Source organism: Scleropages formosus, chromosome 10, assembly GCF_900964775.1.
Source record: "Scleropages formosus chromosome 10, fSclFor1.1, whole genome shotgun sequence".
NCBI classification, from domain to species: Eukaryota; Metazoa; Chordata; class Actinopteri; order Osteoglossiformes; family Osteoglossidae; genus Scleropages; species Scleropages formosus.
In genome coordinates, this window is record NC_041815.1 from 31,632,826 (window position 1) to 31,647,009 (window position 14,184).

Consider the following 14,184-nt stretch of genomic DNA (forward strand, 5'->3'; position numbering starts at 1 on the left):
CGGCCGCGCCGAATGAACACGCGCGTTCGTGGCGCCCGTGAAACGTTAGGCTTGCGGCACCTGGCTGTTTTACGGTGCCGTAATCGGAGAAGCGCGTATAGCTGAAAGCGCGAGGAGAGGGCGGGTTCGAGGCAACGCGCGTCTCCACGGTGATGAGGGAAAATCCCCAGATCCATTGTAGAGCCGTCGTTTCCCTGGTGGCTCTGCGCGCGCGGGTTAGGTGTACTGCCATCGTGATATGTGTTGTCGTGGTATTGTACGCTTACGCTGACATTGGCTTTGCTGCGTGGAAACGAGGGGACGCTGCTCTCCGCTTGTGTAACGGTACTGATTTATTTCCGGTGAAAGAAACGATGAACCAAATGTTGGGACACACCTGCGTTACCAGGTTTTGTGTGTGTGTGTGTGTGTCTGGCCACTGCCTGTGGGAAGCATGTGTGTTTCTCCCTTTGTGCGTATGGAGGATACCCCCGTGTGCGCACTGGGAATAAAGGTGCGGACGACTGCCCCAGCGCACCTGACACGCACCGTTTGTGCCCAAGGTGTCGCTGTAGCAGCCGGACAAACCCGGGAAGCGGTGGTCCGGGAGGAGGGGGGGTTCCAGCCCTGTCGAAAGGAAGCCGTGAACAATCGTACAGGAAGAGGGCAGCGTTCTCAGAATGCTCGCGCACTCCGCGCGCACAGCCATGGTCGGGCTAGAGGGGCAGCGGCCTGCAGCGTCGAGGCCCAGGATGCTCTGGGTTTCTATCGCAGTTGAGCCCCTGCAAGTGCGGGCTGGTGTTGCGTGCGTGTGCGTGCGTGCGTGCATGCCTCTTGAGAGGCTGAACCCAGTCGTCCTTCCCTGCAGCCCACGCGAACCTTTCAGTCGAACCCAAGCGCTTTGGTGTTAAACACACACCGTCACGCACTCCTCCCCGCAGGCGCTGGACGGCAGCGTCTACGAGCACGTGAAAGACTACCTGATGTCCTTCTGCCGGACGGAGCTTGAGGCTGTCCAGGCGGTCCAGACCACCTTTCAGTTCCTGCTGGAGAAGAGCAGTCGGGTGAGAAGCCCCGCCCTCCCGTCCTCTCTCTCACAGTTAGTTTGGTTAAATTGCTTTTTGTGTCAGTTCTCTTCTGAGCTGCTAAAGGAGAACGGTGGCAGAATGAGCGGTGACGCGGCGGTGACGCGTGGCCGAGCCGGACGGGTGAACCAGCTGGCAGCCGAGGAGAGGAAAACGAAACGCCCCGAGTCACCGACGAGAGGAGAAGAATAAAGACGGAGATCCGGCCTGTGGTCCGGTCCCAATACGGCATCCGGAGGGTGTTGGTTCGACCTCAGGTGCTCCCGGGAGTGTTGTGATGCTCCAGGGAGATGGGAAGAGAGAGCAACCAATGAGGGCAGTGCTGACAGTGTACTGGGAAGCTGGAGTGAAGAGATGGATTTCCGGCGTACATTTACGTGTATTTATTTATTACACTCTTTTCTCCAAAGCGACTTCAGATGAACTCTGTGTAGTGTTACTATCAGCCCACACACCTTATTCACTGCGGTAACTTACACTGCTAGATACACTACTTACACCGGGTCGCTCGTCCATACATCTGTGGAACACGCTCTCTCTGTGTCACTCACGCACTATGGGGGAACCTGAAGAGCATGTCTTTGGAGTGTGGGAGGAAACCAGAGCACCCACAGGAAACCCATGCAAGCTCCACACAGAATGAGCGGGGATTGAATCCACGTCCTCTCGCACCACCCAGGCGCTGCGAGACAACAGCGCTACTCGCTGCGCCACCGTACCATCAATGTGGAATGGAAAGCTGCAGCTGGGGGTGGGGGGGGGGGGGCAGATTCAGTGGTGCCTCCTGTAACTCAGGTGTCCTGTAGCTGAACTCTGCAGCCTGGTAGAGTTAGAAAGACCCCTGAGAGCCTTACAGGTCCTGAGGACGAGCCGGAAGTCCCATCGGTGGACACTTGGGCTCATATGAACCGGTGACCATCCTCGCTGCTGCACCACGGTGGACACGTCAGAGGCAAGATGGTGCCAGCGGGGGCTTCCGGACAGTCTTGAGTTCAGGAGTCTGACCTACTGGAGGTCAAGGCACGAAGTCACGTCTCGAAGTCTGGTTCCGAGGCAAAGCGCTTCAGTCTGGAGGTGTTCCTCCGCTGCAGGAAGCAGGCCTCTGTGGCTGAGCTCTCTGTGTTCCAAGAGAGCACCATAGTGCTGGGTTCGATGCCTTGAGGGGCAGGTACAGATGCGCATCATCAGCATAGCAGTGCAAGTTAATACCGCCTTCCAGGGTAACGTCAGACAGCAGTAGGATATTTGATGACGAAAGTTGGGGGCCCCGGTACTGAACCCCGAGGTACTCCATGTGTGACGGAGAGGAAGTACGTTTCATCTGCATAAAAGTACACGAGTGTTATTTTTGTGTAATAAGCGTGCTGCCAACGAACCTTTCGCCTGTGCTGTCTGACGACCGCCGATGACTCTTCCGGTAACGATATGCGTGTGTTTCTGTACCTGGTCAGGTGATGCAGGACTTCAACCAGCAGCTGTTCCTGCAGGAGAATCCCATCTTCCACAAAAGTCAGGCATTCCAGTTCCAGCCCATTGACAGTGACTCGGTGGGTGCCCCTCCCCGCCGCCTCGCACCCGCCGCACCCGCACCCGCAGTGTACGGGCCCTTGCTCCACACATCCGCCTAGAGCTCCTGCTGGCGTAGAACATGGACAACAGAGCACAACCGTACATCCAGAGAACGCACACAGCCTCCTGTACGCTGACCCCCGCGTTGCTCCGGGGGCTCTGCCAGTGGGCGATATTGAAACCCGTAGGTGTTTCGAGCGCCCCCTGCAGCGCAGGTGCGCGTCCTGTATGCGAGGCCCCTCGTCCTTCCCCATCGCGATGTCCTGCGACGCACGCGGCCGTGTCTCGGTAACGTACGCGCCTGCCCCGGCAACCGCACGCCGCCGCCAGGCGCTAACTGTGTGCTGTGTTTCCATGGCAACGGGGAGAGTCCATTTAAGAGCTGCAGCTGGGTGTCTTGTCTTTCGCGGTGCTTTGGTGTGCAACCCGCATGCTTGGCTTGCCATATTAGCGCACGCGCGCACACACGCACACCGTATGTTGGGACTCACTTTACTAGCTTTACGACGACACCCCGCCAGCTGTAGGCGAGCGCATCGCATGTTCGATTAACGAACAGTTAGTTATTCTCTCAACCCACCTGCCGGCTGCTACTTCCTCTTCTTTGACATGCTAACCCTTTAACGGCCTCTCTTGTGTGGACTGTCTGTCTTTTCCTGTCCCGCTCTTGTCTCTTTGTCCCTCTGTCTGTCCGTCTGCTCAGAGTTTTAGTACGGTCCAGCAGCTGGTGGACATTGAGCCGTCGCCAGTCAGTGCGATGAGAATGACCCTGGCCCAGGTAGAGCTCTGCCCCAGCCAGCCGTGCGCAGTGCCCCCCCCCTCCCCCCCCGCCTGTCCATCATCACTGCATGCCGGGGGGTTGATCCACATCCCGCTGCTGCTGCTTGCATGTTGGTGTGGGGGTGCGGGGGTGTTGAAGTCATCGGAGAACATGTGCTACACCCCACTACTGTCCTCCTCTTTATGAATTCCTCCATGTGGTGTCAACAACGACATTTCGGTCCCCACCCCCGTCTTCCCTCAGTCCTACCCTGGTCCTCCCTTCTCCGAGAGTAGTAGCCCCGAGTCGACTGCACGCACACGACTACGGCACGGCAAGCGTTCATTAACCAGCATGCATCACTGTCAGTGTGTCAAGGGGAGAGGGGGCCTCCACAGCCATATGAGGGGCTGAGCCCCAGGGATCGGGGACGGTGGGACAAGAACAGGATTGTGTCCCTCCCTCCCTCCCTCCCTCCCCGATTCTTCTTCATTACCATGTTTACATGGTCACACGTTTGTACGTAAGCAGATGTTGGCTTTCAAGTTCCGTGCTCTGGGTAAGGTCTACAAGATGGTCAAAGGTTTTGGAAACGATGTGGTGCAGCAAACCTCTTGTGTCTCTCCGAGCTGCTGAATCCCTCCCATTATTCAAGTAAGGGCTCAGACCCACCCACCTTTTTCTTTGCAGCACCTTTGTACTTCCTACCAATCCTGTGTGCCGCTAGTTGTGTAAGGTGTGTGTTGTCCAGCTAAAGTTCTTTCCTGTTGATGATCTTGTTTACTTTGAATTGTACATCGTTTTGGAGGAAAGCATCTGATAAAAGAACTAATGTTCACATTTACATTTATTTTTTTCGACGCTTTTCTCCAGAGCAACTTCCAATGAACTCTATGTAGCGTCATTAGCCGCACACCTTATTCACCGTGGTGACGTACACTGCTAGATACACTACTTACAGTGGGTCACTCATCCATGCATCAGTGAAACACACTATGGGGGAACCTGAGCAGCATGTCTTTGGAGTGTGGGAGGAAACCAGAGCACCCAGAGAACATGCAAATGCCACACAGCCTGAGCAGGGCTTGAACCCTCATCCTCGCACACCACCCAGGTGCTGAGAGAGAGCAGCTCTACTGGCTGTGCTACCCTGTCGCCCCTATGAGTGTAAGCAGCTTAGAGTCTCCTGCTGGCAACTCCATCATCCCCCAGAATGCACCAGTAGAGGAGCACATAGCAGCGATTAAAGCCCAGGTCCAAACGTTCCATTACTGCAGATGGCTGGACGGCTCACGGCGGACATCGGCTGCCTTCCTGGCCTCCCCTTTCCACTGTAGACACACGTGTGTCTTCAGCACAAATGTTCACAAACGAGATGTTCTGTGATGATTGATCCCTGCCAGCCTCACAGGCGCGAACTGTAGAGCGCTTCGACATGCAGGTGGAGGTGAGGTGTAGCTGTGGGTGAGGTGTCGGTGAGGTGTACGCGTACTCCTCCCACGGCAACTGGCAGCGGAAGCAGTCCCGTTGGGCCGAGCCGCACGACCCCCCCGTGGCAACGAGCGGGAGGACTGACTCAATCGGCTGGAGGTTTGCCCCTCCCGCAGCTACGAACAAAAGGAGCCGTGCGATCGGTTGTCGGAGTGTTTCAATGCAGGGGGCTCTTCTTGCCCCGGCGTCCTGAGAGGGTTATGCCACAGGTGATCCATTAGGGGTCTGTTGGGTAGCAGGATGGCTGGCTGAGGACACGCATGCGCGCGCACACACACACACTGTATAGCACCGGTGTATGTGGCCTGTCACGGTGTTGGACATCCTGAATCCTGCGCCACTGCTGCAGGAAGTCTGTTCTCAGTTCAGCTGTGAGGGACACCCCCCACCCACTTCCTGCCACCTGAACGCTCACTTTCTGCTCGAGGCCACGTGCAGAAGGCGCTCTGGCTGGAAATGGAACAGAAACACGTCTGTTCCTCATAAAATATTAGCGATTCGCCACTGAGCCGTGGATATCCGGGGGGGGTTGGGGTCGGGGCCCAGAAAGAGGGCCCTGTGGAAGCGAGAGCGAGGTGGTGTGCTGGCGTGGCGCGGTGTGTCGCGGCGCCGGTCCCCCGCTGAAAGGGCCGCATTGTGAAGGGTACCCCATACCCCCCCCCCCCGCCCCCACACACATCTGAGAGGCCGCCTGGAGCCCATCCCACATGCGGTTACAAAACCGCTTCTTTCCCCGACTCTCTTCGCTTCTGCAGCCAAATTCCTTCCTCACCTGACGATTACAAACATCGCAGCGGAATATTGAGCTGCTGTCGCGTTGAGCCCTTTCCGCAGGAGAGGGAGAGCTGAAGAGCTGCGCGGAGCCCAACACGTCGTTGATACAAGTGATCAGGACTGCTGGTTGGACCTTTGACACCCCTCACGGCACCGTGTGTGCGTTGGCGCGTGCCTGTTGGGGTGTTGGTCCGCTGGCATGTTGCGCTTCGGCTGCTCGCGAGTCCTTTTGTTCCGGATCGGGCCTGGAAGTTGCATCAATTGACGCGGTCGGGCTGCGTGGGGGGTGGGGATGGGGGGGGATTGGGGGAGGGGGGGGCGGATTTTAGCAGGACTTGGCGAGTGATGACCGATCGAACCCCTTTGGCCGATCGATTGTCTGCTCGTCTCGGAATGTGAGAAGGCGTTTGGATCGCATCGCATCCCTGTCTGTCGCCGGTCTGGCATGGAGAGCGTCCGGGTTAGCGCTCCACCTCGCTCCACCTCGCTCCACCCCACGTTTTCACCCGGTCGCGTGCGTTCACCCTCCGGAGCAGTAGGGGGCGCCAGCCTCTGACCCCGTCCTCCGCGTTGCAGAGCCGACAGCTGGAGTCCGAGACGGGCACCACGGAGGAGCACAGCCTGAACAAGGAGGCCCGGAAGTGGGCGACCCGCGTGGCCCGAGAGCACAAGAACATCATCCACAACCAGAGGGTACGTGGGGTCCCGCAGTCATTTCGTTTTTTTTTTTTTTTTTTTTTTGTTTCTTTTTTAAGCACATCTTGTAATGTAGAAACACCTGAGTGACGCCAGGGTCCCAGTGTGGAGTTAAAGGTCAGCCCTGTCGTTGCTGAACGCACACTGCTCCCTCCTGCCCCCTGCAGGGCTACGAGGGAAGTGCTCCGACACGCGGTGCTCGAGCAGCACTTCATCTCGGCGTACAAGGTGTGTTTCTCCTCTTTGCGGGTGGAGTCTAATGGGCCCGTGACCACGAACGCCCGGCCTGGTTGCCCCAAAAATATATGAGCACCGGTTTCGTGAGGGCTGAAGGCTCGGCAGAAAAGAGCCCCTTGAGCGAGTCGCATTACGTTTCGGCGCTCTGTGCAAGTCGGTAATAGGAGGCTCTCGCTTCGGTTCATTTGTCAAGTTCACGCCTCCTTCGCACAGCAGCTCCGCGGCAGCGGGGTCCTCCGGACACGAACGGCGCGGATGCCTCGGCCGCCGTGCCCCCCGTCGGCGGCTCCCTCCTTGGCCGTGTGTCACGTTGCTGTTCACTGTGCTCATCGCAGACGCTGGAGGACTGCGAGACGCAGGGGGTGCCGTCCTCGGAGCAGGGCCGCTGCGAGCTGGAGATGAAGGTGGACGAGGCCAGGGAGAACATCCGCAAAGCAGAGGTATTGCGTGCGTGCGTGCGTGTTGGAGTGAGGGAGGTTGAGGAGGCCAAGGACAACATCTGGAAAGCAGAGTCAAGGAATGTGTTTATGCATTTACATGTCTGGGCACGTGTGTTTTCCACGTGGGACTCTGCGTGTGCGTGCGTGCGTGCGTGCGTGCGTGCGCGTGTGTGCGCGTGCACGCCCATCCTGCCCGCGATGAATGCATTAACCTTGGAGAAACACGTGCTGCTGTCAGTGTTTCTCCTCCCGCCAATCAGTCCGTCTGTCTCATCAATACGTCACGTCTCCTGTTTGATGCCGGAGGCCGTGGCGCCCCCTGCTGGTTCACCCTTTATACCACAGGAATAATATTCCATATTTCATTAATTTGATGGGCCTCTTTCGCTATTCTCATAAGTTGGGCACTTGAGCGGGTGCCACAGAGACATTAGAATATTCCGGAACACAGCATGGGGAACAAGTAAAAGTCCAGTGTTCACTAATTTGACATACAAACGGTATGAATATGGGATACATGTTCATACGCTGCAGTGAGTGGTACAGTATAGACTGTTTACACATCACAGCCTGTATTTCACACTGCCGGAGGGGACTGTGGTGTGTGTGTGTGTGTGTGTGTGTGTGTGTGTGTGTGTGTGTGAGTGTGAGAGAGAGAGATGGGGCGGCTCTCAGCGCTGTCTCCGCACCTGCAGACGGTGAAGCTGAAGGCGGAGGCGCGGCTGGACCTGCTGCGCCAGGTGGGCGTGTCCGTGGACACCTGGCTAAAGAGCGCCATGAACCAGGTGATGGAAGAGCTGGAGAACGAGCGCTGGGCCACTCTGCCCACCCTCACTACCCACGATCCCTCACTCTCGGTGAGCGCCAGGGACCCGCACCCCCCACGTCACCCCTGTCCACACCCCCTTTCCCTGCCCCCCCCCCATACCCACAGTCCCTCGCTCTTGGTGAGCAGCAGCACCCGCATGAAGCCGCTTCCACACTACGCCCCACCTTCCCAGGGGTCTGCTTCTCCGCTGGGGTCCACGTTACTCTCATCTGGTGTTCCGAGTCACACCTGAACAACCGGGTGACCTGATTTCTGCTCCACCGTGGACTCAGAAAGTAGCAATAGAAACAGTAGAACCAACAGCCCAGTGACCTCTCGGAGAGGCAGATTGCCAGGCAGCTAGCCATTCGGACACACACACACATACACACACACTCACACTCACACAGGGCTGAACTCGTTTCCTTAGTGTCCCTGTCATCGCTCCCTCGTAAGAGCACTGGTCCTCCACCAGGTGGCTCAGTCACGAGGTTCCCGGGCTTCACCAGGACAGGAAGTGACCTGTCGGCGCCTTGATATAATAGTGAGAGGAACACAGGTACGTAAGTGGAAGAGTAGCCTTTTTTGGGGAGGAATGGAAGAGACCTGTAACATCTCTTGTTAACGTTCTCGCTCATCTACACTAAGAGTGACCGTTAAAGGGAGCAGCCGGTGGCATAGTGGTGAGAGCTACGAAGGTCACAGGTTCGATTCCCACCTCCAGCTGTAGTACCCCTGAGCAAGGTACTTACCCTAAACAATACATACACACACACACACACACACACACACACCATCTGAACCGCTTGTCCCATATGGGGTTGCGGGGAGCCGGACCCACTGCGCCACCACGCACCCCCGCCCCCCCCCGAAACAATAGCTCCAGTAAAAAACTACCCAGGTATATAAAAGGGTAAATGGAGGAAAAGTAAAAGTACCTTAACACTGTAAGTCACTTTGGAGAAAAATGAATAAATGTAAAGTGCTGCTTGGTCGTGTTTCGTCTGCACTGTGTCTGCACCTGCTCCATGTCTGCGTCCGCACCATGCCTGCATCGGGTCTGCTCCGTGTCTGCGCTGTGTCTGCGTCTGCGCCGGGTCTGCGCCGTCAGCTCAAGGCGCACTTTGTTATGTGTACACAAGGAAAGGAGTCTGCGTGGAGCAACACGCAACACGTGAGCACTCTCTAGCGCCGTGTTTCTGCAGTTTGCCAGCCTGCGCTGCGTCTGTCACGTGGGTCACGTGGATGTTGAAAGTGGGCGTATCCCTGCGTGCTGGAAGTAGGCGGGGCTTATGCATGGCATGTGATGGGCCGCAGGTGTGCCGGGGGGATGACTCACCGTGACCCAGTTCTTTGCCCCCCCCCCCTCCCCCAGACCACCGGCGACCTGGACCGCGATGAGGGGGAGGAGCTTGAGGACAACTTGGAGGTGTTTGACGACTCGAGCTCCAGCCCGTCCGGCACACTGCGCAACTACCCGCTCACCTGCAAGGTGCTCTACTCGTACAAGGTAAGGAGCAAGGAGCTCCTCGGTGCTTCGCCTTCGCAGGCCGTCGGCTTGTTGGCCCAGGTCCTGGCAGCCCTTTGCGGGGTTGCAGTGTTCCAGGGGATGGCTGGAGGCTCATCGAAGGCTCCCGGAGCCACGTGGGGAGCTGCCTTTGGCCTGTTTGTGTGCCGCTCTGCCGCCGCCGCCGCCACCCTTCTTCTTCAGGTGTTTCTCCCCACAGAGCCTCATGTGAACATCAAGTAGTGTTAAGTGAAAATATTCACGGCAGGGACTCAGAGGACACTTTGGCAAAGCTCTAGCTTCGGATCCGGAGCCGCGCTTGCAAGCAGACATGTCAGCGGTGTCCTGACGCTGCTCTGCTGCCCCCTGCAGGCCTCCCAGCCGGACGAACTGACCATCGAGGAGCAGGAGGTGCTGGAGGTGATCGAGGACGGGGATATGGAGGACTGGGTCAAGGTGAGGACAAGGCCGCAGCTTCGTGCGCTCTTGTAAAGGGCACTCGCCTCGTCCTCCTCGGTCTGACGCGTGTGGACGCGGTACCCTCGCAGGCCAGGAACAAGGCGGGCCACGTGGGCTACGTACCGGAGAAGTACCTGCAGTTCCCAGCATCGAGTAGCCTGCTGAGCATGCTGCAGTCTCTGGCCGCCCTAGACACGCGCTCCCACACGTCCAGCAACTCCACGGAGCCCGAACTGGCCTCCGGCAGCACCAACGGGGACGCCAGCAGTGAGTCCGGTCCCGTTCCTCTAATGTCGGTTCGAACTGTGTTTGTAATTCGGTTTGTGTGTAAGTCTGACTCGGAGCCTCAGTCACCCTCAGTAAAACTCTAATGATACTCGTGACCCCCAACTTGGGTCGTGCTCTGTAGCACTTGCACCCATTACCAGTAACTCGGGGTTTTGTAGCGCAGGGTCACAGTGGTCCGGAGCCTATCGCAGCACCGCGTGGTGAAAGGTGGGGTACTTCCCGGGGTGCACCCCGGATGAGACACCGGCCCATTGCGTCGTTTGCCCCTCGTATTCCGCATGTCTGTCTTACCAGTTGATATGAAAAGATATGAAACATACGGGCGTTTCCCCCTTTTCCGTTTGTTTTCAATTGCATTTTCTTCCCCGTTCCGCTTTCTGCATTTTCTCCGTCGCAAAGTGGAAATGGGCTGCGTTTCTCCTTGAAACGGGGAGGAGAGGAGCAAGCAGAGGAGGGTAGCAGGAGATCGCGCGTTCGAGTCCGAGCGGAGACGATAACGGCAACGGCGTGTCGGGTCCGTGAGGGTCCGGGGCGTCCGTGCCTCTTTTTTCCAGACACGTTTTGTTCAGAGTGTCGCTTCGACCTGCTTTCGCAGTAACCGGCTAATGGACGAACAGGCGCGCACACGTGCATGTTATTACACTCCCGCTGATGGGTGGGGTGGGATGGGATGGATGACCGCAGCCTGGCAAACAGTGTTTGTGCGATGACTTGTGTGCAGGTGTCTAAGGTGAAACGCTTCTCAATACTCCGTCGTCTCGCTTCGTCTACGCGTAGGAACGCAACGCCGACTCGCATGCGTACGGCACGAAATACCTATTTATTAATATTTTTCAGTCAAGTTGAACAGCTGCTGTTTCCATGAACCCAGCATGTGAACAAACAAAGGGACTAAGTTACGTTACTGAACTCGTATTGACGGCGATGCAGTTCTTGGCCTTATGAACGTGAACATTTCAGTTGGGGACTCGTAGTTCCGGTTTTGTTTCAAAGCGGAGGTGCAAACATGTTTCAATGACTGAAAATGAGAAAAGCTCCATGTCCGCAACTCCTGCCGAGCGTCGCTGCCGCACCAATTAACCGCGTCGACGTTTCTGTCATTTCGGCTTTATTATATTTTAGGCTCATCTTCTATACTTATTATCGTGCAGAAAAGCTGAATAATGCAATGGCCCCTGATTTGTTTCCAGTCGCTGTAAAAATCTCAGTAAAACTTCTCATCTCAGCCTTTTCACTTTCGCTGATATATGAGAGTTGCCGCGAGTGAAATTCGAAATGCGTTTCCACGTGTCCTCGTGCGCTTGCTGATGACTCTCTCTGTGCAAACGCGGGAAGGGAGCTGAACGACGGGGCTCCCGCTCCGCTCTGTAGCGCCACCTGTGGACCCCCAGGTAGCGACGCGGGTTGCGTTTGCTCGGCGATGATGGCAACGCGGTCGAACTGCGGGGCGGGAACACGTCCGTACCGCGTCGCGCCGTCTGAGCCGCCGCCGCGTTAAGGGTTCTGTCGGGGGGCCCTACTGAGCGGAAGCCTCCGTGCCCCGCAGTGACCTTCGTCAAGGCCATGTACGACTACGAGGGCCAGACGGACGAGGAGCTCTCGTTCCCCGAAGGCGCCATCATCCGCATCCTGCACAAGGACGGCCAGGAGGACGACGGCTTCTGGGAGGGCGAGTTCAACGGCCGCGTGGGGGTCTTCCCTTCCGTGCTCGTCGAGGACCTGGGGGGTTCGGAGAACGGCGATGCGAGCTGCACTGCAGAAGCGCAGGTATGCACGCACGCACGCACGCACGCACGCGCGGGGTCTGTTTGGCACTGGGCAAAGCCTCTCTGAAGGGCTGATTGCTGTGGGAGCGGCCGTATCCTTCCTGCAATTACCCTGTTTACCGAGCGCTATCAGGGTGCCAGACGATCCCGCCGCCGGGAGTGACCGCTGACTGACCGCGTGTGCCCCCCTCCCCCCAGGTGTCCCCGACGCAGCGGCTCCCCTCCTGTGTGCCCCCGCTGCCCCTGTACGAACAGCCCCCCTGCAGCCCGTACCCGAGTCCCGACGGCGCCACGAGGCCACCCCTCCCCCGCTCGCCCTCCCTCAATGGGGAGCACAAAGGCCTCGCCCACAGTAAGGGAGACCCCGCTTTCACGGGCACGGCTCTGTGCCCCGTCGCTTCCGGAACGATGTGGCGCGTCGCTCACCCCGTCTCTCCGCCTCCTCCCAGATCACGGCAGCGGCCAGAATGTGGAGTCTCCGGGCTTCTCCCAGCCGCCCCGTTTCCCCGGCGACGGCCCTGGCAAGCTGCGGCCTGTGAGTTCCCTTGCGTCCGCAGACCCGCGTCCCGTCTGCGTCGCGCACGCTGCGTACGCGTATGTGCGAAAAAGGCATTTCTGTGCTGTGTGTTGCAGGTGCGCGCCGCTCCCCCTCCCCCGCAGCAGCACCCCCGCAGGCAGGTGGACAAGGCGGAGGAGGTGGAGATCACCCTGGTGTAAGAGCGCTGCCTTGGGGGTCACTGACTGAACTGGACCTGGCTCCTGGCTCCTGGCCCCACGCGGCGTGCCGGACAGTGTGTGTGTGGGGTGGGGGGGTGCCCCATGGAAGCGGAGCACCCTGCCCTCACCCTGGGCCAAACTGCAGCGAGGGAGGGAGGTGCCCCGGCTCTTCTCGGACCGAGTCGCGGACCCGTTTGCGGCGGGGGCCGCCTGGATCCTCGGCGCCGTGCCGCGGGGCGGGGGGAGGGGGTGTCTCGGGATCCACCCCGGGGCCCATCATACGTAGTCATATCATGCGTGTTTAATGTGCATTAGTACAGTACATTACTGTTACCATAGGAATGTTCATACCCGCAGCGTTGCTCACACGGCGTTACCGCGTTCACCATGGGGGGGCTGGTCCCCCTCACACACTGCCCTTCCCGGACCCCCCGCCAGGATCTAGCGGCTCTTTTATCTCATAGATAAGGGGAAAGTGGCAATTTGAAACGATGCTCATTACAATATAACACTTTTCAGCTTTTATTATGAAGACGTGGGTCTGTATTACTAATATTTAGTCGTCCCGAGGCGTGCGTGCGTGCGTGTGTCCGTCCGTCCGTGCCCCTGCTTTCACTCCTCCCTCACCGTGTCATTAGCCGACCTCATGCTTTCATGTCTCTTTTATATAGTCATCAGTTCAAGTGCATTAATTTCCATGAAAATGAGGGGTTGGGGGTAGGAGTGGGGGGCAGAACCTGAGCTGAAACCCTAAACCCCCCCCAGCAGAGCCTCTGTTGGACTCCCAACAGAGTGGTTGGGGGGGGGGCGCTCAACTTCACGGAGGAGCCTTAAAACACTTTCTCCTGTGCTACGCAGCCGTACCATGGTATGGAACCGCTTTACCACATTATGGTGGAGTAGTGTGTGGCTGGAGGCAACCTGGACATGTGGGTGGGTGGGTGTGTGTGTGGGTGTGGATGTGGGTGTGTGCGGAGGGCTGGACTGTGCAGGAGAAACTCCTCAAATGCACACTGGAGCTGCTTGGTCATCTGAAGCGCAGGATGCAGGAACACCGTCTGTTTGGACTAATTCATAAGCATCTGTTCAGCTCTTGTGTGTGTGTGTGTGTGTGTGTGTGTGTGTGTGTGTTGCTCAGGTGTCCTCGCATCTGTGTTGAAGGGTAATGGTTTACATTTTTCCTACAGAAACCACACACTCTGACCAGTTACAGCTTCTCTTGCCCTTGGGAACACACAACCCCCCCCCCCCCACACACACACACACACACACACACACACACACACAGTGGAACAATATTAGAGTGACAACATTAGAGAGCAGTGGTGCAAAGTCGTTTCTGCATTTTATTGGCTGTAAAAAGTTTGTATTTATTGTGTACAAATGTTAAATAATAAAACAAATGGAAAAAAAAGTTCTCATTTATTTATCTGCTACCACCCCTCCCCCCCTTCCCAGAGGCATTGTGGGAAAAACACTTTTCTTTCCCAAACGAGGAGCTCAGCGGCACTAAGCGTGGATGCTGGTGCGACATGGACCTGTTCTTGCACCCCCCCACCCTCACCACTTCCTCCCAGCACTGGGTCCCAGAGCGGTGGGGGTGGGAGT

The 14,184-nt window shown here is 57.5% G+C and overlaps 1 protein-coding gene across 2 annotated transcripts in view; it reads left to right on the forward strand.

Moving 5' to 3' along the window:
- fchsd2 (FCH and double SH3 domains 2) overlaps nucleotides 1-13,966 on the forward strand; it is a 30,911-nt gene extending 16,945 nt beyond the window's left edge. Inside the window, exons 9-21 of one of the 2 annotated variants that reach the window (XM_029255324.1) lie at nucleotides 921-1,043; nucleotides 2,516-2,611; nucleotides 3,337-3,411; nucleotides 6,235-6,351; nucleotides 6,927-7,031; nucleotides 7,727-7,888; nucleotides 9,215-9,349; nucleotides 9,719-9,802; nucleotides 9,895-10,072; nucleotides 11,640-11,860; nucleotides 12,058-12,211; nucleotides 12,309-12,394; nucleotides 12,493-13,966. In XM_029255324.1, the coding sequence (XP_029111157.1) occupies nucleotides 921-1,043; nucleotides 2,516-2,611; nucleotides 3,337-3,411; nucleotides 6,235-6,351; nucleotides 6,927-7,031; nucleotides 7,727-7,888; nucleotides 9,215-9,349; nucleotides 9,719-9,802; nucleotides 9,895-10,072; nucleotides 11,640-11,860; nucleotides 12,058-12,211; nucleotides 12,309-12,394; nucleotides 12,493-12,576 (1,620 nt within the window). In that variant the 3' untranslated portion in view covers nucleotides 12,577-13,966. The remainder of the gene's footprint in view (nucleotides 1-920; nucleotides 1,044-2,515; nucleotides 2,612-3,336; nucleotides 3,412-6,234; nucleotides 6,352-6,926; nucleotides 7,032-7,726; nucleotides 7,889-9,214; nucleotides 9,350-9,718; nucleotides 9,803-9,894; nucleotides 10,073-11,639; nucleotides 11,861-12,057; nucleotides 12,212-12,308; nucleotides 12,395-12,492) is intronic. The other variant, XM_029255325.1, reaches the window with a different exon arrangement.
- The last annotated feature ends 218 nt before the right edge of the window (nucleotides 13,967-14,184 follow it).